Source organism: Parasteatoda tepidariorum, chromosome 6, assembly GCF_982258835.1.
Source record: "Parasteatoda tepidariorum strain Cologne lab strain chromosome 6, Ptep-v5.0, whole genome shotgun sequence".
Classification (NCBI taxonomy): domain Eukaryota; kingdom Metazoa; phylum Arthropoda; class Arachnida; order Araneae; family Theridiidae; genus Parasteatoda; species Parasteatoda tepidariorum.
The window spans coordinates 74,622,638-74,647,617 of record NC_141760.1 but is presented as its reverse complement, the minus strand read 5'-3'; the positions used below and the strand labels follow the sequence as shown (position 1 = coordinate 74,647,617).

The 24,980-nt window shown below is 28.3% G+C and overlaps 1 protein-coding gene across 3 annotated transcripts in view; it reads left to right on the top strand.

Moving 5' to 3' along the window:
- Positions 1–16,512, top strand: part of LOC107454953 (uncharacterized) — a 31,993-nt gene extending 15,481 nt beyond the window's left edge. The window contains exons 9-18 of one of the 3 annotated variants that reach the window (XM_043057920.3): positions 1,303–1,350; positions 1,438–1,503; positions 3,450–3,506; positions 3,589–3,642; positions 5,712–5,774; positions 5,865–5,927; positions 8,371–8,507; positions 9,830–10,013; positions 14,177–14,399; positions 16,080–16,512. In XM_043057920.3, the coding sequence (XP_042913854.2) occupies positions 1,303–1,350; positions 1,438–1,503; positions 3,450–3,506; positions 3,589–3,642; positions 5,712–5,774; positions 5,865–5,927; positions 8,371–8,507; positions 9,830–10,013; positions 14,177–14,399; positions 16,080–16,173 (989 nt within the window). In that variant the 3' untranslated portion in view covers positions 16,174–16,512. The remainder of the gene's footprint in view (positions 1–1,302; positions 1,351–1,437; positions 1,504–3,449; positions 3,507–3,588; positions 3,643–5,711; positions 5,775–5,864; positions 5,928–8,370; positions 8,508–9,829; positions 10,014–14,176; positions 14,400–16,079) is intronic. The other 2 variants (XM_043057927.3, XM_043057923.3) reach the window with 2 other exon arrangements.
- The last annotated feature ends 8,468 nt before the right edge of the window (positions 16,513–24,980 follow it).

Sequence of the window (24,980 nt, the reverse complement as noted above, 5' to 3'; positions counted from 1 at the left end):
GAGGGGGTTATGGAATAGTCATGGAATATGGAATACCTAAGATTTAGCTCTGTCTTTCATGCAGCCTTCACATGGAAATACACAGGATTAAAGGATTTCACCATTAACACCTCATTACCATTATAGTTATAGATTGTGCTGAAAATGATTTTGTGAATTAATATGTAAAACCAGTATGGTTGTTTTTAAAAAGATATAAATTTTAGTCCATAATACATATACTCTATTCTCTCTATATAGGCAAAGCATTTAGGTATTATATTTGAAATTAATTACTGCCACAACAAGCATTGTTGCTTCTAGTAAAATAGAAGAGAATAATTTTTAAAATTGGTCTTAGATTAAGGTCCTTGAAAATTTTGTTGAGGTCCTTGAAAAGTCCTGGAAAGTCCTTGAATTTCAATCTCATCATAGAGTGGGAACCCTGTGTTTGTAATATTTTATAACTTTGCTTTTTCTTTTAAGATCTAAGCTTTTAAAAGTGTTGAGATTAAATATAACAAAGGTGAAAAAATTTATGTCAGGGAAAACTAAGACTAGAAGCTTTGAATTTAGGTTTCGTTTCACAGATCAAAAAGAAATTGATTCTTGAATAAAGTTACAGACATATTATGCAGTTTGTAGTTGTAACTTATGGGTAATAGTCAATTTCTTCCCCACTTATAATTTAACCAGAAGCACAACTGTTCTAAGTTGTAGTAAACGTTTACAGTTTAAGTAAGGAATATGATAAATGTTCTCTGATAAATCATCTGATAGCATATGCATTATGTTAATTATGTGCATAAAATGCTTCCTAATTCAACTGAAAATGGCATAAAATTAACTGTCTACAATTTTACAAAATGCTAATTGCTTTCAAATCCTGCCTCTATCCCATGACTCTAGCTATTGGAGATGAATTTCAACAATCGTTTGGGGGTCCAAGCCTGAGTTACATAGAATTACCTAGAGCCCAAATCTGCTTGAGCCCGCAATATACTAAGGCTAAATTTTAAAAGTGCCAACTAAATCTCCAAGATGACTAAAACAAAATATATAACATTCTGAAAAAGAAATTCTATTATTCATTCTGTCAAAATCTAAGACATTCTAATTTGTACCTTTGCGATACATATCTTATTTAAGTTTTCTGTATTCAAAAATCATTTTATACATTAAAAATGTCTTAGACTATGATTAAGTTAATTGTATATGGTTCTACAATCATTAAAGCAATTAAGCATGACTATGTATAAATATGCATCTCTTTCCTATTAAGTCACTTTAAAAGCAATAATCTGTGATTTCATTATTTTCTAGCTACTGAAAGTAATGTTGAAGTTACACCAAATAAAGTTGCTGCTTTGCGTAAGAATGTTCAACTTATTTTGAAAGAAATTCTTGATATAAATTTGGAAGAAGCTAATTTATTGTTTTAAAATATTACTTTTATAGCTCCAGGATTTAAAAAGATGGTTACTCCATTTCCAGCAAGTGACAAACCCAAATCCATCTCCTCAGGTAAGGAGTTAAATTATTTTCTTTTCAACCTGTTAATTTGTAATTGTAGAGTATAAAATTTTTTACCTTAGATACAATGAATAATTACACCATTGTTGAGATGTAACTTAAAAAAAATTATATGTATTTAATTCACTCTCCTGAAGAATAACTGTAACTATTCATTCCTTTCTATTGTTTTTGTGGAATTTTTTGAAATTAGCTCGTGCTGCATTTAAATAGGAATTAATGGTCAATTATAGTAATTATTATTATTTATTTTTTAATCTTGACGCTTTCAGAATCACTCATTATGATGCAATCATTAATCAGATTTTTTTTTTTTCTTCTCTCTCTCCCTTCTCAGCAAATGTGTCTCACCTACTCTCAGGAACAATAACAAATTCTCGCAGATATGAATTTGAATTTCCATTCAAACTTTGTGTCTTTTCCTTGTTTTTTTTTTTTTTATCATTACGTGATTGTTTAAATAAAAAGCACATTTTTTTTCTGAAAACACGAATTCGTTTTATGGCAGTACCAACTAAATTGTCAAATAATGTATCCTATTTCTAATCTGCCACTAATTTTAATTAGGCTATAATTAAGCATTATTTTAGCTTAAAAATTAATGAAGTGAAATACTTTTTTCTTTAAACTTTCGCACTTCAACTGGAAAAAAATTTTGATTTTCTGTGAGTAGTTGAAACTTAGACTATGTCTTAAACTATTTTAGTAAAAGTATACCGTCTGGATCTTTGTTCTATTTTGCATAAACTCTCAAAGGCATAAATTCAATTCACGAAATCAGTAGCTAATAGTATAAGATTAACAATCATAAGATATAAGCAGGACTTGGGCTAAACATTTGACACCTTGCAATAAAATCATAAATTTGACTCAAAATTTTATTTTGGCTAATAATTTTTTCCACGGGAACGAAAAAAATTTATATTTAACTCAAAATTACATTGGCTGATGCGCTGCATAACCAATTAGAATTAGGTCGAAATAATATAAGTTCGAAACGTATTACCGTAAAACATTTTTCTATGGGCATTTGGCAAAGACTTTCAAAAATTAGCAAATACATTTGATATTTGGTTACTGTACTGTCTAATAATTTGAAATCCTTATCATAGGCTTTTATAAGTGATATCGAAACTAAACCCGCATCAAAATAAGCGTACCGGGTGACAGAGGCGTGTTTCCATTTGGCACCTGTGACATCATAACCAGTCAAATGTCATTTTTTATTGCATCACTTACTAACACTTTTTAAGACAATTGAAATGTTAAATAAATAAATAAACATTTGTAGGGGAGAATCTGACTATAAAACATAATGGCACATGCTTTTAGGAAAGAAATTAAGTCCCAAGAAAAATAACAAAAGCATTTTTGAACTCAAGTATGTAACGAAAACTATTTCTAAAAAATTTTAAGAACTGAATGTGAATCATATCTCAATGTGTAATTGATAATTTTTTTAAAAAGCAGTAACATTTCTTTAAATTCCCATTTTTAAACAGTTCTATAATAAATGCAATGTCAGTGCTTTTATTATAAATATTTTATTTTATTTTTTTAAATATTGCCACTGTATTTTAGGACAAACAATTATTATACTATTTTTAAGATCCTTAATTTAAGGCTTTTTTTTTATTTTAATAAACTCATAACTACCTTTTTAAATTCTGATTGTTTATCTTTATCTAATTAAATATTTTAATAAAGCTTATATTATGCTTAAACAGTTCGAATTACAAAAGGAATATTAATTCAATATTTATATTTTAAAATCATTGATGAAATTGAACCTAGGAAATAGCTTCTGGCTTATGAAAAGGTATGCAACAGGAAAACATCCCTGCTAATGCAATATATCCTTTACTTGCATATACTGTATGATAATATGTATTACTTGTTATTTAAATATACTTAAAAAATTATAAATTCTCTCATAGTCCACAGAAGCAACCAGAAAACACCTCGACCCCAATCTTCAAAATCTAATGCTCTTAGTAAGGTTTTTTTTTTTTAAACAAATTTAAGGAATTGCTGTGCTTGGTGTAGTTAACTTATGTTGATTTTGTACCTTTATAGCTCCAGGCTTCAAAAAGACTCCTTTTTCATCATCCACAAAGACAAACACCCCAAGTAAGTCTTTTTTTATTTTATTTTTTTATAATTATATAATAGCTTGTATCATTTACTGAAAATTATTTCAATTCATAAATCAACATTTTTCTTCTTTCGATTCCTACGCTAATATCTCAGTTTTAAAAGAGTTAGAGTAGCCTCAGAATAGGAATAAGTCAAGAAATTTTATCTTAAAAAATTAGATAATACGAAGTCTAGGAAAAAGAATTTGCTCTTGAAAATTTTAAATTTGTGAATTGTTTGAATTTGTGCTTTAAAAAGGAACTATAATTCAAAAATACAAATCAAGAAAGCAAACTCCTTTAACAGGGTGCATAGCGTTTTTAAAAAGTGCTTAAAGGTGCTTATTTTCGTTTTTTAAAAGCTATTAAAGGTGCTTTTTTCATTGGATGTTTTTAAAAAGTACTTAATTTTCCCTTTTTCAAAATGAGATTTTTCCTTTACTATGTTTACTACGTTTTCACAACTAATTCAACCCCAATCTATTTCGGCGTATTGTCAGTCCGTAGTGTATGAAAACAACATCCGTTTTACATGATTCAAAAGTTCATAGTTTTTGACTGTTGTCAAGACAATGCCAAAAGTTTTTTTTTTTTTTTTTTTTTTTTGACATGCTAGTTAAAACAAGATAAAACCGTTAATTGTCAAAAACTTTCCACCCATGCCTAATTATGATGTTTTTTAAAGCGCTTAAAAATATTTTTTGAGTGCTTAAAAGGTGCTTATTTTTTGTTGAATAATTTGGCTATGCACCCTGTTCAATAATACTCTCTTGTTGCTTTTTTTTTTTTCTTTCTATAATTAGTTATTCTTAAAAGTAATGTCAAAAGTTTTTTTTTTCTAATGTACTAGAAGTAATTACTTTCTTATTAAAATTAAGGTCTCACTTTGTAAAAAAGATGCCAATGAATGAAGAAAACTTTTCTCTGCTAGAAACTTAACATCGTGTTAGCTCAAATATTTGACTTGCAATAATGCATTTTTTCGCATTTAGATATTGTTGTCTTCACTTTCAGTACAAATCAGTCAATTGCCAAAGTGACAAAAAGCCAAGCAAGGGCATTCTCTCCAACATATTTTGAGAAGGAAAATTAACCAAAATAAAATACAAAAGCTAGGATATGAAGCAAAACAATCTGAGCAAACAATTGCAAAGTTATCTGAGAAAAATTCTGTGTGAGGTTCCAGGGGTTGTCGAGAATTAGAGAGTAGTGGGGGGCTTCTGGAACTTAGTTTTTGACAAAAATATTTTTTACAAAATTCTAAAACCGTGCAGCAAGTTTTAACCTGGCAGGAAATTTTTTATATACAGGGCTGATTGTGCTCTGGAAAAAATCCAGATTTTTCGCTAGCAGTAATCCGGAAGTTTCCGGAGATCGAAGGTCCAGACGTTTAAAAAAATCATTGATCGCAGAAGTTTCCGAAAATCAAATTTTCAAAGGTGGAACTTAAAAACACAGTTTATTTGTTTGTAAGGGAGAGCCAGATACTTTATAAGCTTATATTCATGATTAATATTCATTTTTTATCAGTAAATAGTTATTATAATCATAAACTCAAGAAAGAAAGACATATTTGTAAATTTTAATTACTTCTCCAGGTCATCATAGGTATATGTAAATGGTATAGACATGTGTAAAATTTTAAATCTATTTTAAGTAAACCAAGAAATATTAAGAAAAAGGAGAAACTGTTCAATTTAAACTGTTTTTTTTTTTTTTTAACTCAAGAAATTTTCCGGAATTTTGACTTGGGCTCACAATTGCCCCTGAATATACCACATACTATGTGGTTCCTTATGGATAAATGTAATGAGATTAAACTGTTAATGAACTCTAACAGTTTATTTTCAAAGTTAATTGTGCAAAATTTTGGTGAAACTGCACACACTTACTCCTCAAATGTTTTTCGATTATCATAGTTTTACTTCAGTGTCAGCAATATTGTATACATTAATTGATTGAATTCTGGTGTTTGTATTACGTACTAATAAGTCAAGCTTCTCTTAGTTAAATAATTTAAATACTTAGTTCCAAATTTGTTTAAAAAATTCATGTTTTTAATAGGATCTTTGATAAAATCAGCATTGACCCCTGGACTTACTTCTAGTGCAGTGAGAAAATCACCTAGTATGTCTTAATTTTTTTTTTTTTTTTTTTTTCAATTTTTTTTTTTTTTTTTGTGTTTGAAAATAATGTATAAATATTTACTTTAAATAGGATCCAACATTAAATCAACTCCGACATCTAAACTTACATCCAGCGCTGTGAAGAAAACTCCTAGTGAGTATTTTTATTTTTAAAATGTTTCGTATTATGTACTTCAATTTTCTCATAGAATAACTTCTAACATAAATCTCAATTTTAAATATTTGTTTCTTTAGTTTTCTGCAAGCATTTTCAGGAAAAAGTATGGTCAAAAAAATTTTTATCCTTAAGTAGTAAATGTGTTTTAATTGTAGGAAATTAAAATGTCTGTTATAAACAATTTAAACTCATATTCTTTCACCAAATAGTTTTTAATAATTTAATTTCCCTTTTGCATTTAAATTTCTATCAAATGAAGTATTAGCAAACAGAATGAAGATTTTTAAATATAATATATATATTCCTTGTACTCACAAGAATGCAAAATAAAACCTTAATCTCCAATATCTTGATAAATTTATTTAACTAAATATTCAAAATAACACAAGTTTTCTTTCTTTGTACTGAAATATTTAAACATAAAAGAAAGTTTTCTCTGCTTCTTTATTCTATTGTTCAGTTTGGGACTAAAATATTCTTTCTAGTACAGCTGTCAGAAAAACAGCTTGACTTGATGTTTTGTCAGTCATCTGACATTCCAAAATTCATCTTCAAACATTTTTTTTATTGTAAGGGGGTGGTATTGGGTAAAATAGGAACTGGTAAAATACGTAGTAAAAATATTAATGTGAAATAGGGATTTTTCGCTCCCCTTGAACTACTTATTTACAGAAAAGGTTTTTTTAGCTGAAATTTTTATTTACACACTGTTTGTCTGGAAATAATTAAAACATCTATCAGTGAATCCTGTTGAAAATCACAATATTTATAATTGAAAACTTGAGAATGAATTATTATAAAATTATGGTTATTATAAAATTTATTGGCAATTCATTTTTACTGTATAAATTTACATTGCTTGTTATTCCATATGCTGTACTGTATATGAGAAATTATTTTTCTGCAAAAGATTTCTAACTGATACCTAAATTCAATTTAATGTTTTCCTAAAATTTTATAATCTTTGTTTAGTTGTGAGCAAATATTTATATAATACTCAATATTTGAAATCCTCCTTTTATATTTGTAATAGACTAATTGTTAAGTTGAAAACTACTTATAAAGTAGATAATATAGTCTAAATATTATTGTGTTTAATGATCACTTTGTTTTATTATTGCATTGCTTCGAAGATATTTAGAATTAACTTTGTAACACATTGGTTAAAAAAAAAAAGTCCATGCATTAGCTCCCAATTTACATAGCTATAAAACGACCCATGTGTGTATTGGGTAGTTCAGGCTAAACAGCTACCTGTCTAAGTTTAATAACAATTAGACCATTATTAAATACATCAAAGTTTCAGTTCCACTTTGAACGGTAAAAAGAGGAGAGGAAGAACAATTATTGAAACAAAATGTTTAGAATTTTATTTACTATTATTATTTTTTTAATGGACAAAGGTGCTGTGAAGTTTAACAGCCACTTGAAAAGTGTTATAAGGAACCCTAAAATTAAAGAAGACATTCCAATTTTTTAATTCCTTATTTTTTAGTTTCTTTTATTACCTTTTGTTTCTAAATTCCTATTTATTTTTGAAGCCTCTCAATAAGCTTGTGTTACAAGATTAAATTAAATACTGGATTAAATTTGTAAAAAATTTGAGAATTGTAAATAGTTTTCTAGCTCATTTAACAAAGTGATCATAAGAATTGCCAGGAAATTTAATTGAAATTTTTTTAAAAAAATTTAAAAGTTGGAGTTATTTGAGTTTGAAATACCTGAAAGTTTAATATTTTTTCCAGAAAGAAAGAAAAGATGAGTACAAACTAAGAGAGAGATTTTTAATGCTTCAGTTATGGCTTTATTTACACCAATAAGAAGATATCTACAAAAGTTTTACTTTCTCTTTTTTAAATAAAATGAAATAAGACTTATTAATTTTAAAACATATTTTTTACAAAAAGTTGATTTCACATTTATTAAAAGATACTACACTGTCAAAATCTAAAAATAGCAATGCTTACTGCATGACTGCAACAAATACTCTCTCTTTTTATTTGTCAAATATAAGCAGCATAAAATAAAATGTGTATATTTACCATCCATTATGTTTTTTTATACTGCCATTTATCTGAATCTTTGGTAATATATTTACTTTACTCTTATAATAATTTTTGATTTTAAAAAAAAATTTAAACTTTAATAGAAAGTAAAAGTTATTTATATTTTTTTTTTCTTGTGCCCGAATAAAACAGTTGAAAATTTATTACATGGAATTTCATCATTACATTTATTACATCAGTTACAAAAGTCAGAGAAATAAAGATTAATTAAAAAGTGAGGGATTTTTCAATGTTTAAAACGTGTGTAAAATGTCACTTATTAGTTTTTAGAATTTTCAATCGCTTATTCTGTTTTTATTTGTTTACCATTGATTTTGTAAGAAATTTATAATGCTTTTTTATAAATTATTTAGATTTCAGTAAGTTGCATCAGAGAGCTTTTGAAAAAATGGAATCAATTTCTGATTATCATCAAAGAAAAATAACATATTCGCAGAAGAAAAAGGACGAACAAAATAAGATTCTAAAAGCAAATTCCAATGTTTCAAAGGTATTTAAATACTTAATATTTCTACTGTTAAGTCTTTTCTTTATATTGTATTGATTGTAATCTTTTAATATTCAAATATACTTACTGTTTTTAACTCTTTGTCTAATGTTCCCTTTAGTCTCTTTGATTTATCATATCCTTCAGACCAAAATCTGATTTTTTTTTCTATTGCATTTAAATTATTAATTTTGACCTAGCTTAATTATAACATCCAATAACATCTTAATTTCAATTGTATGCTTACTACTCTAAAATAAATATTTATGTGAACCATTATTCGGAAACTAATTAACCACTTTCCTGATTATCTCGAGTTAACTTGAGTATGTTTATATTGCAAATATTTATTATCCAAGAAAATTCGAACGTAGCAGAATTTTTCCATATTATTTGTTTTATCACGTTTTTACTTGCCCAAAAGCAAAAAATAAATTAACTGCTGTAGTTGGAAGTTTGCCAAGTTTTATTTGGAGGTTTTGCTGTTGGATTGTGAGACTGCACACGTATTTTGTGGAATCGTATTTGCGATGCTGAATTTATATCGAAAAAAGAGTTTTAAACAAAATGGCATGTCACTTTGCTGGCATTTGAAAAGAATTACTTTGTGTTGTCCCTTGTTTTGAAAACTATCAAAGTCGAATATTTTACTTTTTTCACTTGTCCGAACTCATGATAGTAAACTAATATTAAATTAAATGATTTTTACACTCAAATTTCAAATTAAAACTTTTGTATTGTGTTTTGTTTTAGTTCCTTGTATTTATTAATAAAATGAAAATATAGATTTTTTTTTTTTTTCAAAAGAAATTGGTAAGGGAAGCTGTTAACCAAAATTTTTTCCCACCTTCTGAATTTATCATGAAAGTCTGCCTCTTATTTCAGACTTTCTGGAGTGAATTGAATTTTTTTGTAGAAGGAGACGGATTGTTTATCCTTGCAAGCATTTGTTCTACCCATTTTCTCCTGTAATAAAACAATGATTTTTTTTTTTTTTAAGTTTCATATAACTTGTCTTAAAAACAAAAAGGAGTTGTGCCATAGCCATTTTCTTAAGTTGTTTTATTACCTAGATTTCTGATAATCGAACAGGTACAAATAATGGACACTCCATTGTAAATTATTAAGTCACAAATTTGCTGTTTAAAATTTAGTCCTAGAGACTAAAAATATCCTATCACATCAACTTAATTACTGCATTTATTTTTCGTTTGATATGAAAAAATGAGTTTTTTTTTAAAAAAAAAAAAAACTTTACATTTTTGCCTAAAACGTCTGAAATCAAAGAATTATTACATTTGGTTTTTTTTATTAATTGTTTTTAGCCAATGAAGGCTTCAATGGATACGAAATTAAAGAAGACATCAAAAGTATTTAGTGGCATTTCTTTCATACCCTCTGCTGCTACTACAAAACCATTGAGGAAGTCTGATCTCAAAATGAAAATCGAAGCTAAGAAAACTACTAAGGCAACGAAAGGTATAAATGGAAAGTTTCTAGCTAAAGCAGGTTAGTTGTGTTTTTTTTTCTATTAATAAAATTATTGTCATAATAATTTTGTTATAATACCTGCCAAGTCTCCTGTTTTTAACGAAGACACCCTTATATTTTGCGACTATCTCATGTTAATCCGTATTTTTTAAAATTTTACGGCAACGTTTTTTTAGTGATAAATATCCGCTAATAGCAAAAATACTTTTCTTATTCCTCAACAGATGGCACTATTGCCAGTACTGCAGTTCCTGCTCTGCCACATAGACCAAACTGAATGTAGTAGAAATACTGCTATGAATGTTTATTCAGGGAATTGTTTTTCTCCGATAAGAAACTTTTATTTACCTACAGGAATCTGACAATAACTTAGTTTGTTTGCATTGCATTTTTAATGATCGTCAAAACATAAATATGTTTCTTTTTTTAGAATCATTTACTGTGGGTGTCAATTGGGCGGCAATTAGAAAATTAACTGTATATAAAAATTTTAAAAAAAGAAAGAAACAGTTCCAATTCTGAGCGCAAGAGAATTTTACTTTCTGATGAAAAGCTTGAAATCTTACTTTTAATGAAAAGTGATTTCTCTGGTAACAGTTATGAACAGAGCTTTGATAAAAAAAATAATAATAATTTCTATGCAAAACCAAATCTGCTACTTATGTTTGAAATATGAATATGTAAAAGTTCTGTTAAATAAGGATAATTACTTAGAGTTGTGAAAAATTTTTTAATGTTGAGTGTTTATAGTATAAATAATAATGAATAATTGTTGTTGTTGTTCATTTACGTCGCACTACAGCTGCACAATGGGCTATTGGCGACGGTCTGGGAAACATCCCTGAGGATGATCCGAAGACATGCCATCACAATTTTGATCCTCTGCGGAGGGGGTGGCACCCCCGCTTCGGTAGCCCGACGACCTGCACGCGAAGTCGAGCACTTTACGGTAGAGCAGTTTAAAGAGGACCAATACCGCACACCCTCGGTCCCTACGCCGGCTGATCCAAGTGGTCACCCACCCGCACACTGACCGCAGCCAGTGATGCTTGACTTCGGTGATCTGCTGGGAACCGTGTCTTAACGATCAGTCCACTGCGCGAATGAATAATTGTATAAAGGAAATATTTTTTTTTGGATTAAAATTTATTTACATATTTCTTACTTCACTAAATAAAAAAGCTCATATTATTTCCAATTTTGAATTTCTCTTTTTGACTTACGTGATTATGCATAATGTACCAAAAATGTCGCTTGTAAAATCTCTGTTATTTTATTTCTCCAATGTTGGCAGGTATGATATTTTTAATGCTTTTCTTGTTTAAAAAAGAGGAGTGCATAAACTCTTATATCTTTTTCTCCAGTTGTTATCGAGTATAGCGCCAAAGTTGTTTCGTAGGACCTTCCTTTCAAAGGTTGCTAATAACTTCTCTTCCCTTTTTGTTAAAGTCCGTGTCTCTGAAGCATAAGTCAAAACTGACTTGATTAATACCTTATAAAGTAAAATCTTCGTCTTTCTTTTTATTAAGTGAGATTTCAACAATGATCTTAAATCATAGCAGCGATTGGCTGCGATTATTCTTTTTCTGATTTCAGGATTAATGTCATTTTGATAGTTTATTTCTGATCCTAGATAAGTAAAATTTTTTACAGATTCGAATTTAAAAGAATATATTTCAAGCAATTTAGGGATGGTTTCCATTGTACCACAATACATATATTTTGTTTTCTCCACATTCACTCTTAAGTTCATTTTTCTAGCTAATTTTCCAGTGCCAAAAAATTTTCACTCAGTGCAGTCCTAGATCTTGCGATGATGTAGATGGACTTTTACCGTGCCCTTAAGTTTTTTGCTTTCACCAAAAGTGAAAACTTTAAGTGCACTCATACTTATATTGTGGGGCTGGGACATTTTTATCTATCCAAAAATGATGAAATTGAAAATATGCTAAATGGCTAAGTAAAAAAGCCAAATGATTTAAATATGTACTATGAAAATATGGTAAGCCATAGCCGCCTTAAACAAATTTCTACCGCATCTCTTTTCAGCTGGAAAAGAATCGTGTGAATATAAAGAGGCGTGTTTAAAATTTCTTCAATTTTTGTATGTACTGTAAATATTATAATTTTGTTAAGTTTAAATAAAAGTCAGTATAAATAGTTATTATAGATTATTTAGTTATTTCTGTATCATTGCAGTTGGTCTAAGAACAATTTATGACATGAGCTTTGTAATAAGTGTACCCTTCCCGTAAACTAACAATTTTTTCAATCCTAAGAGTGTCTGCTTAATCCAGATTTCACTTCATGTATACACCATTAGATTTTGTATCATAGTGTGTGTGTGTTATGTCATTTGCATTTGGTTCAGTCTTGCTTATACCAGTTTATCAATTGATAATAACTTAATTATTTCTACTTAACTTCCAATGCTACTAAATTATATAGTACATTACTGAATTGTGCCATTTTTGATTTCTTTATATTTAAAAAAAATTCTTTAAAAGGGAGATTAGTTTCCCTACCAAAATTAATTTTTGCCCATTTTTTTGCTTACCATTTTTACCCATTTTATTTCAATAAGTAATTAATGCTTAATTATGAAGTGACCTTCATTTGCAGTTTACAATTTCTGTTTTTAAATTAATTGATATAGATCCTAGCATGATATCCATACAGAAACTTTAACAGCCACATGTAACAACTGTTGACTGTGAATATCACTTTGCGTTTCAGGGAGGAATTTAGAGTTAGCCAGTTATGGCTTTGTATCTAAAGTGAATTAAGTATCTATTACTCTTTGAAATTATTAGTAAACATGATAATGTAATAAAAATTGTAAAGATATTTTATATTCAAATTCATTTAATGCCAATCATAAAAAGAAACTATTACTGTCAATTTGAATTTATTATTATTTGACTGATAGAGATTGTGAATTTAATGGGCCATAAAAATGCCTCAACTGCCTATTTGAAATATTTTAGATATTAAGCTAAGTGAGCCTTGAATTTATATTATGTGAAATCTATTGAATTTTTTCCTTTTTATGTTTGCTTTGTTCCTGAGCATGAAAAAATAATAATAGTTTGACTCAAGTTAAAAAAATATATATTTTTTTTTTAAATATTTTTTATATTAGGCTTTTAGCAAGAAATTTAATTTTTAAATAAATCAATAATTTCTTTCAATGTTTTTTTTTTTTTTTTTTGAAAATTTTAGTTTTTAAAAATTTGAATCTTTCAACTCAATAAATTTATGAAAAGAATATGCCTTTATAAAAAAGTTAAAATTAGTATTTTCCATCGAATTTTCAAAGTAATGAAACTCAACTAAAGAGAAATAGATTTTCCTGAAAACTATTCTCAACATTACATTTCTTATTTGTTTTTATTTCAGCAAAAAAAAAATTTAGTTTATTTTATTCATTTCCAAGCTATGCATGTATCTCAAATAAATTCATAAATTGACTAGACACTAATCTCATCTAAAAAATCATAAAATCCAATTTCAAGACTATTATTAATGAATGAAAAAGTTCTTTTTCCACATTAAATATGTTCAAATTTGTAAGTTGTAGCCTTTCATATGCTGAACCTCCAATGATTTTTATTTATGAAGTTCAGGCACCCCAAAAGGAAGTCTATATTCTAGGGTTCTATAACAGAAAAAATATTGGGAACTGCTGATCTAAATCAGGGCAGTTACTGAATAATAATCTCTTGTCTAGAATTTATTTGATTTCTCTGAATAAAGAGATTAATCCAACATTTTTGGAGAGATCAGGTCCTGTTTTTAGAATTTTAGGAAAGAAAAATGTAGCTTTTTGTAAAAAGTATTTTTATTATTCAAAGGATGTATTTCTATAAAATATATAATTTTATGGAAAACTTTTTTTTTTTTTCATTTAAAAGTTATTAGCAATATATAAACCTTTAATTGCAAAAATAATTCAAATGGACTGGGTCTGAAATTTCATTTCCCTAAACAAACCAAATTTTTTTGCTGGATTAATTCCTGTAATTTTGTAGTCTATTAATCTGTTTTCAATTTAAATTTCATTGAATTATGAAATATTTAATTTTTGAAATAAAAGGAGCTGTTTGGATGTTTTTGTTTTTTTTAAAAATTCAGTATGTTCTTGATTTTGATGAATGTTTCAATTTCCTTTTATTTCTTAGGTAAAGTGAAAGCAATCAAATCTGCGTCTATTGAAAATACTCCACTGATGCAGAGGCGCAAGTTTGATCTTAGAGCAAGTCTTGCTAGGAAGCTGCCCTACAAACCTCACTCTGGACCCCTGAGACCATTAAATGAAATAAATTTGAACAGTACTGTTGCTAATTCTTCAGTGCGTGCTGCACAGAAGGTTGAAACAAAAAATGTAGTTTTAGCTAAAGCTAGGTAAGAAAATCAAGCATTTTTATTTCCTTTTAAGCATAACAGAAGGTGGTTTTAGTGCATTACAAGCATATGTTAACAAGAAGTCAATTTATCAGGCTTATGAAATGGTGTTAAACACTTAAATGCTGTTCTTGCTTGTCAAGATGTGCTAACTTTGTAAATTACTGATTTAGCAACCATTGTAGAAACTTGTATCAGAAACGTTTTAAATTACTTTCCTTCGGTTAAATATATTAACTTTACCTGTAGAATCATATCTACTTTTAAAAAGCTGTTTTTATCATTGTTTAACCTGGTCATTAAAATAGATAAATTGATATATTTTCAATTAATTAGTGGTTTAGTTTTGTCAATATATATGTTTAAAGCAGGGTTGGGTTTTTGACGTCAAAAACTGGTTTTTGACATGACAGTGGTAAAAACCATCAAAAACCTACTGTTTTCTTTAATTTATGGCATATAGCAGACAATATATTATTTTCACTTAATTGCCTTTATAAATGAATGGTGTAAATGATTGCTATTGATTTTGCAACTATATACATGTATTCTTATAGAAGGATATACATTCATACAGAAATATTGTAATATAATTATTGAAAATAGTAATATTTAACTTTTATCTTTATAGCTTGATTTGCAAAGGATTCAAAATTTTGCACTTCTTAATTGTTAGAAATAAACAAAAAAAAACTTGGGAATATTAATAAATTCAAGAACTAAAAAGAAGAATTTAAAATTTTGCATTTCTTAAATATTAGAAATAAGCTAAACAAAACTTTCAAAACTTGTAACTACTACTAACAAACTCTAAGTCAGGAATGACTTGATATTCTTCAGTAATGTAATATGCCAAACAAAATGATGCTTGGAAATGTTGAAAATTTTGTTTAGTATCCTAATATTTTACTTCAAATAGTATGATTTGATATAATCATGTTGGGAAAATGCAAAAATCTGTTCTTAAATATCTTTTAACAACTTTTTTTCTAATTTTATTGCCCAAAAATGAATTAATTTTAATTCATAAGCAGTTAAACTCAAATTAAAATACAGTTTTATCCATATGGGTTTTTGACATGACGGTAAAAACCGTCATGTGTCAAAAACCTGCCAACCCTGGTTTAAAAGTACTACTTTGTCTACTTAATTGAAATTTAACAAACTACATAAAATGTAATAAATGATATTATAACAAGAAGGTTAATAAAATTTTTTATTTCTGAATTCTAAACAGAAAGCTGGTAAATTGAATTCTGCTTTGCAAAAAATTTACTTATTTTTTTATATATAAAAGAGCATTATTAACTATTTATATTCCAGTAATTGTTGAGTTAAATGACAATAAAAATTTAGTGACACTGAGGAAAATTTATCATGAGGGGGGGGGGGACTTATGAAACATCACGCTCAAACACAAGAGTTATTCAAATGAAACGAAGAATAATTTTGAAAAAGTAGCTGACAAATTTAATGTGTTTGATAGTTGTTGCGGAAAAAGTGCTTGGAGATTTTAATTCTTAAATTGAGCAATATTAGAAGATCAATTTCTTATTATTGTGTTGTTCATAATAAGGAATTTTTATTAATTTGAGTATATTGTGAATTATTTAGTTTACAAAAGAAGCTTCACAAATTGTTTTTTAATGCTAATGATCTGTTAATTTTTTTTTTATTCAGGGCTCAATCCAGAGAAGTCTTGCACGGTGTACGAAAAAATAAAAGATTCATGCTGCAAATGAATAATCGCAATCTTAATGTCAGCAATGTGTAGTGTTCTGTTTCATTGTAGATTTTGTGAATATATTTTTCAAGTTGTAATTAGCAAGCTGAATTCGATTTCTTTTGTAATCGCTTTTGTGTCATATTTTACTACTGTATTTAAAGTGGCATTAGCTGTGTAGATTTAGTAGAGTAACACATGTTTGATCTTTGTACTTTGCTTATATTTTAACTTCTTTATATAGTATTTTTCTGTTGTTGGGAAACTTACGGGGGAAAAAAAACTGTGTCATAAACTTTTTTAATTTTCTTTTATGTAATACAGCAAATATTACCAGTTTCTTGGAAAAGTTTTGTATATATTTTCAATAAAAATATGTATGGCTTTTTACTTAGATTTCTTTTGTGTTACATTTTGTCATGATTAATAAATTTTAAAATTGAACTTGCGAAATCAAATTCCTTATTTCAATTTTAAAGTTTGAATTATTTTATTCTCAATCTCTTAATGATAAATAGATAAAAATAATAGAATATTTTAATCTGTATTCTTGAGAACTCTTCACTGTTTTTCTAATGAATTGAAAAGTAAAATTTAATTTTACAAATACAATATTTATCTATGATTATCTTACTCTTATAATCCTTGTTATAAAGTATAAATAGATGTTCATAAATACTTATTTGGAAATAATTTACATCGCAAGTTACTGTAAACTTTTTTATAGAAAGTATAAATGCGTAGTTTGTCTTTATATTTTATGGGCAGAGGACAGCAGCTTAAAAACTATGATACAGAACCAGGTTATTAATTTTGCTTCAGTCAAATTTATATTGTTTTTGTTTTACGTCGACATTGATTATCATAATTGTGTAAATTTATATTGAAATAGATGAAAAGAATACTTTTTCCTCTTAATTTTTCATGTTATATTCTACAAAAACATTATATTCTACCTTTTTTATGTAACATCTTAGCTGTTAAAAAAAAAAATAGGTAGTATTGTCTGGTTGGAATGTCAATTTTAAAGCACTGATCTTGTTTTACAACAAATCAAAGGCAAGGGTCATGATACGTTAACTAATTTTACTTGACAAATCTATAGTCAATAAAAAATATATCACTGAAGCATGCTTCTGCAAAAGTCAAGTTATAGAAAGCGATAAATATTGTGTGAGATATTCCTGGAAAAAAATTTATGATCTTGACTGTTTTTTTATAAGCAAGCCTCTTTTTAAAAGTATGTACCCAAATTGTTTCTGATCTTTCCAATTTGTGATAGTCTGTTGAAGTCTATTTATTTATCAAATTACATTTGCAATCGTGAATTATTCTTGTGAGTGCTAATGGCTAGTTGTATAAAACCTATTTTTTAACTGGTAGTGATTGCACTATCTAAATGTGAGTCTTTCAGTTTTGGTTCTGATGTTAATTAAAAGTTTCTAGTGATATTTTTACCATATGAGCTATCTTGTAATGGCTAGAAATATTGACAAACAAAAATCGGTGTTTTCCTTAGCATCACTTTTGAGCTTGTTATGGTGTTTCTTTTCATTAGTATTGAAATGAATGTTTTTAAAGATAAACAGAAGTTTTTTTTATGGATATAAGTGGCCAAAATGGTATAATTATACTTTTAGTATACTTTTTCTAGGAACTTTAACCACTAAAGTATTTATAAAACTATTCATTAAAATAAGCATATTTAATCAGAAACGGTAGATATTGAACTGTTGCTTTATGTTCTAGGCTGCCGTATATATTAATCAAATTACAGGACAAAAGTTTCATTATTCGTTAAAAGTTCATTATTTTTTTTAAATAGATGATTGTTTAAATACAAACAGCTGCAAAATAAACATAACATTTGAAGGTTTTTAAAAAATAAAAATTCATCACATTGTTTTACTTTTTCATAAGAAAGACTTGTTCACTTTTTATTAGAAATAATTAAAAAAAAAAACACATTTTTTATTAACTATATACCGGAATTTGCTTAATTCATTCAAGAAAGAGATGCATGTAATTCTCGTCATAAAGAGAAGCTGGTAATTTAGTTGACTTAATGCAAACTGCTTAAATGCCTTCATATAATGACTACCTCGAAGCATGTCGAGTAATTATGTGTTTTATGTGCATAATTTTCACTTACACCATTGGATTTCTCTTTTCTTGATAAGTATATTTCAGAACATTTTCAAGACATCAAATTCCTTACAAGCAAATTAAAGGAGTACCCTATACTTTTTAGCCGGTTAAACATGTACTGATCATGCAGCATTCTAATATGTTGCTATGGCTTTCATAGTCCATGGATTAAGAGTCAGACAGAAAGTAAAGGTTTATTAACAAAAAGCAGACATATACATACAAATTTAAAAAGACTTCATAGCAATCCTTCCCTGGGAATGACAGCAGCTTTTTTTATTATTATCATTACAGGTAGAAATAAAAATATAATGCTGTTTGCTTCTTTTAAATATTCTTGTAAAAAAAATCAGTATTTTACTGCACTAACATATAAACTGGCATACTTTTTTATTTGCAATATTAAAATTTTTATTTGATTAATCTTTGGAAAAAGATATGAAAATTGTAAACTTTAATGCTATTCATATCTGCTAAGTATTTGCATTAACGTTGTTTTTTTTTTCCTATAATGATACTTTATTAAATTTGCTGGTCCAAAGTAAGATAATTTTCAAATCAATCTGTTCTTTTGCTCTTAAATTCACCAAAAATATATCTTATTAAATTATACAAATCATTATATTATCAAGTAGCAGCTGTTCAAAGATTTAAAAAAATTGTTCTTTACCCAACTGTCAATAAAACAAGAAATTTTTTTTTATTTAGATAATGGAATGAAAATAAAAACAATGATTATACATTGAATGCTTCTCTATGAAAGAACGTATTGAACCATGTAGCTATTGTTTATGTATATTTTTATGTTTCCTATTGATTAATGAGTGTTTCCAGTTCTAAAAGGTAGTATAAATATAACTTCATTCTTAGATAAGTTATAAAATTAAAAAACACCATGAAGGTTTTTGTTCTTATCTGTTGTGTAGCACTCTTTACTTTTGTTAAGAATATTTAATTATGATTTTTAACACTATTTAAGCATTTTTTTAATGTAATCTTAGATTCAATTTTTTTAGTGGAATGGTATTAAAGAACAAATGGGGAAAAAAACTTTGTTACTATAACACAGTGGAAGGTTTTTTACAATTTCAACCTCTTCTCTAACTTGCTTTATTCTTTAGAAAACGAGGATTAATAAAAGAAAGTTTTTTTAATGCAGAACATGGGGGGAAAAAAACTTTTCCTTTCCTTTTTTATAATTTAGAAATATAATTACTGTCAATCAGAAAATAATATAAATATTATATATTTAAAAAAATATCTACATTATATATTTTTTTAAATAATAATACTTTTTTATTTCCAAGATGCAATATTGCTACTAAATAAATATAATTGTCTGATTTTTACCTAAATAATTGAAAAAAGTACTAATGGGTTCTATCTAAATTTCATTCCATCAGAGGTAATGTTTCATGATGTCAACATTGACTATTGATATAGAAGACATTCATTACTTGCTTACAACAGTTTATCATTATTTGTTGTGAGAAAATAGTATTAAATTTTCATTACTTTAATTTATTTTAGTCGAAGAAACCTTCATGATACATAATAAGCATACCCTTTAAATATTAATTAGATTTTTTTGTTGTTTGGGGAATGTCAAACCTCTTGTTAAATACAATAGGAAACTTATCTACATCAGCATGTAGCCATAAAACTACTGTAAATATGTATAATACAGTCAAATTAGGGTTTGAAGTAGGTATTCAAATTAACAAGCCAGGATCTATTGAAATTTGTTTATGAGGGTCTTTGGATGCTGAATGTGAAAATTTCATGAAATCTTGCCCGAGGGATAAGAACTTAAATACTAATATATTTTTTAAAAAATTAGGTATTGGTTTTGATGCATTTTTCACTCTGAATCAAATGAAACCTAACTCAGAACAATAGTTCAGAAAGTATAAGGGTTTTACTAGTACAGTACAGCACCCGTTATCCGGAAATCAAAAAACCAGAACGAATTTCGATAAATTTTCCCGCCATTTAAAAAAAAAATTATTTTTTTCCTCATTAGATTTTAGAATTTTCTTTCTTTTTTGAAAGATGTTTACCTTACCATCATTTTGGAAATAATCATTAGTGTATTTCTTCGTCGTTTTTTCTTCTTTTTAAGATTATTTCCAAATTTTTTTTAGTTCGATTTAACAATAAAAAAACGGCTTTTTGTAGCGATTCAGAAAACCGGAAAAATCAATTATCCGGAATAGCGATGATTCCGGATAATCAATTCCCTACTGTACATATTTATACATCTGACTGCTATCTGAACAAGTAAAATATTGTCTCTTGTGTATTTTTTCACACTAATTTGAATAAAACTATACTCAAGTCAATAAAACAAATATTTCAAAAGTTCGGAAGAATCTGACGAAATTTTCACGGAGTTCGACTATTTTAATTTTTGAAACTTCCATTAAATCTTGTTAATGAGACGTTGACATACATGTGGCTATTAGCGGAAATCATTGAATTTGATACTTATGGTTTCGCGGAATTCACCATTCTGCGCCAGTATCCGCTAATATCGCGATTGATATTCATTGATTTCCGTATTTATACATGATTTAAAAGTTACGCATTGCGATTCGTATTCACGCGATCTAAAGGCCATGCATCTCGATTCGTATTCGATTTAAAAATTCAATATCATGATTTGTATTTTCGTTGTTTCAAAATTCAATATCGCGATTCATATTAACGCACTTTTTAAATCCAATATCACGATTCTTGTAAGAAAGTATGTTTTTTTCTTAAATTAATTGCTTTAAAGATGTGATATTCTTTATTTGTAGGTATTTAATTATAAATCTTATTTCAAAAAACATGTCTGGTATCTTCATATCGAATTTCCGCACATAAAAGTTTCAGGGTTTTTCACTTAATGTCACTATCACCTATGCCGTACCTATATACAGAATTTTATTCACCCAAACAGTGTGCTCCCCAGAAAGTCATATATCGGCAAAGTTATTCATGATTACACTCTATTGGAGATCGAAATGGGCTATATGTGGCGTAGAACAGAACTCTTTACCTATGACAACACTCTTTACCATGCTTTCACCATTAGCGTGTGGAGAATCATAGAAGAAGGATGTACGTTAGTTTCTGTCTTGATTTTCAAATATAGATTAAAATCTTTAATGTTAGGAAACTATATGGAACTGAAGACTACAATAAACATAGTTCTAAAAGAAAGTGTCATGGAAAATTTTAAAAATATTTTTAATAATTAAATAATAAAAATAGTAAGAAACGGAAAAATATCGTAGTACATTCCTATACTACTGAAAAGAGGAGGAGAGGGAAGGGCAAAAGGCATGAAACTGACCTTCTCCCCAGATGGCGTATTTCAGCTTTGCGATCGTCTCGCCTCTATCCATTTGTATAAACCTATACGTTTTTTATAATTTTGTACCTACAGACAAAAATAAACAAATTATGAATACCATTTTGAAAAAAATCTGTAGCTTTTGGAGCAAAATTAATTTTATATTCGGTATCACCACACCCGAACTTGGTAAGATCAAGAACTTACATTAATGCAACAGGAACTCTATTCATCAGTGTTGTCTAAAAATACCATTAGTTGCCGTGAGGGTTTATTTTCTTGTCTTAATTCATTTTCGATTCACGATGTCTTAATTCATTTTCGAAGACAGGAATGTGCAAGGCCCTCTTCCTCTTTCCATAGATATTTCTACTTTGCAGACTTAGGAAAATGCGCACAATTTGTTTATGGTGGATGCGGAGGAAACGGTAATAACTTCAACACTGAAGAAGAATGTGAGAAAGCTTGTGGTAAGTTGAAATAGTTCTAATTCACTCACGATTCAAAAATAATGTTTATTAAACCTTTTCACGTCTAGGATTGCTTCTGCAACAAACCATTAATTGATGGATTCTCCTAGATCTCATTTTTAATTTAATATTTCATTTAACTCCCCCTATCCGACTAGGATATTCAAAGACATATGATGCGTCTTCGCAACCGCACGAGATCCCAAACAATTTTGGACTCAAGGCCTCGAGCCACGCGTGATTATTAGCGCTACACTTGGATAGATGGACAAAAGAAAAACATCCCTTTTCGTTTCAGTAGAATCTTTTCGTGTTAAATTTTTATTGGGTAAAATTTTATTTATCAAATTAATACGCTTCCCTGATAGCAAAATTTTGTTTATTTTAACTCAGCAAAAACCTTTTAATATAAGCATAAAAAGGTTTGTTATGCGGTTTGCGTGTAAACCTAAAACGAGATATGTGACAATCTGCTCTATTCTAAGCACATTGCCCTAATCCAGTGGTCGGCAAAGTGCGGCTCTGTGGATAAGAGCCGACTTTGTGTGTGAAGAGCCGCATGTGGCCCCTAAGTGCGGCTCTGGCACAAATATCCACGGAAAGAGCAATAATATTTTCATTTAAAAAAAAAAAAACTTGGTAAGAAAAAAATTACATCTTATTTTGATAAATTAATCCGAAGAGCTATTTCGGGATTTTAAGAACAAAGCAGATATTCTGCAAAGAATCAAAGAGGTACCATTGTCTGCCAACCATTAAAGATAGGATAATTAAATTGTGTTCGAATATAACCACCCAGCATATCGACGAAGATCTGAATTTGGTTTCGGCTTTATCAATAGCAGTTGACGAGTCTTGTGACATAAATGATACAGCACAAGTTTCACTTTTTGCAAGATTTATGTCTCATTCAGGCCCTAACGAAGAACTTTTAGGATTATTGCCACTCAAAGGTCAGACACGTTAATCATCGCCAATTCAAAGAATTTTTTATTTGAAATAGAGAGTGAGTACGTTGATCTTCTATTCCATAACAAGGTACGTTTTGGGTTATCAAGAGGGAACGTTTTAAAACGTTTCGCGTCCCTTTCTCCGGAAATTTAAGCATTTCTCCTTGAGAAGGGAGTTCACTATCCAGAACTAACAGACGATCAGTGGATCCAAAACTTTTATTTCATGGTAGACGTTAAGTCTCATCTAAATCAGCTTAATCGTAAACTACAGGGAAAAGGAAACTTAATTTTTTCGATGTTAAAAGAAGTAATAACATTCGAAAACAAATTATCCATTTTTGCTCAGGATTTTGAAAGGGAAACATTGTTTCACTTTCCGAGCCTGCTGAAGCATCGCCAAGAAAATAGTTCCTCGATTCATAAGCACCATTTTAATACAATAATTTTAAATATGAGGGTTCTCAGCAGGTTTCAGGAATTTAAAAATAGCAGAGCAACTTTAGCATTTGTCAAAAATCCTCTTAATGCTACGATAACCGAGTTGAAATTTTCTCCTTTTGAAATTGGCATTGGTAGCTTTGAAATACAATTGCTGGATTTAAAAAACAAGGAGATATGGCTCTCTAAATTCGAACGTCTTTGCGTTAAGGGGTCTAAGGGGTATTCGCAATGCAAGAATTTTACTCAAGAGTAGGTAATTTTCGACTGAATGTTACTTTTGGAATATTTAACTGAGAACTCCAATTATTTTACAGTAGATAAGGAGATAATCAAATTTTAACATTCTTTAACAACATTCTTTTTAAAGCTGAAAATTATTTTTTAATTTTAAAATGAAAATAGACATATATTTCAATATTTCGAAAATTGTGAGTTTTACGGTGCGCAACATTTTGTCCAAATATCAAACACTAAATACATAATATTAATTTTGACTAACTCAAAATTAAATGTTCTTAACAGCAAACACAAAATTTGTGTTAAAAATAAGAAATTTTTATTTTTTAAAAAATTAAAACTTCAAATTTTTTAAAAATTTTCAAAATACGCACAATATTTGTATAAAATCAACATTTTACCTTTATGAAAGTAATAAAACTTGTGTTTAATTCAGATATCATCCCATAACGAGCATTTTTGAAAAATTTGAACACAATTAGACAATTAGTTTTGAAAATATCATGCGCGCAAGCTCAAAATACACAATCTGAGAAAAAAGCGTTTAAAGTCAAAATTTCATTTTCCCATTAGAAAGTCATTTATTTCATAAATAAAAATATCCAGAAATGCAAATTTTGCCATTATATTAGTAACACAATCATTTTACAGTAATTTTGCACAATTTATTTTGTACAATTGTCTTCCATATGTATTTATCATAATATTTCATAAAACTGTCAAACTGTGATTTACAGTAGGACTGGGCTTTATACCGATGTAAGACAATATATCGATTTAACTCCAACATCGTAATACCGATTTATCCATTTCATCTTCAACAAAATTCCGGAGTGAGCATTTCGACTCTACTAAATCGATTTATTCATGAGAGCAAACGCTAAATCGCCGTTACTCTCTCCGATATAGTGAAACACCGGTTTAATCATTGCGAGAATGTACAGAACAGAGTCCAATCTGCCGTAGCATAAGGGAAAGATTCAAGGCCAACTATCAACTCATTCTCCCGGTAACACGTGCATTCAACTTCTTTGGCTATTTGCCAAAATCACATCTGGTGCAGGGGTTGGTATAGTTAAATCGGAATGGGCTATTGAATCTCTTCATTCAAAACTAATTCACTAGGTTATATCGATATTTGGCGGTTGAAAAAGAAACTCCGATATAGCAGGGATCGGTGCAGTTGAATCTCCTCATTCAGATTTCAAGTTTATATCGATATTTGAGGAGGATTTTTTGCCACCAAGTGAATGTGATTGTCTTCTCTTT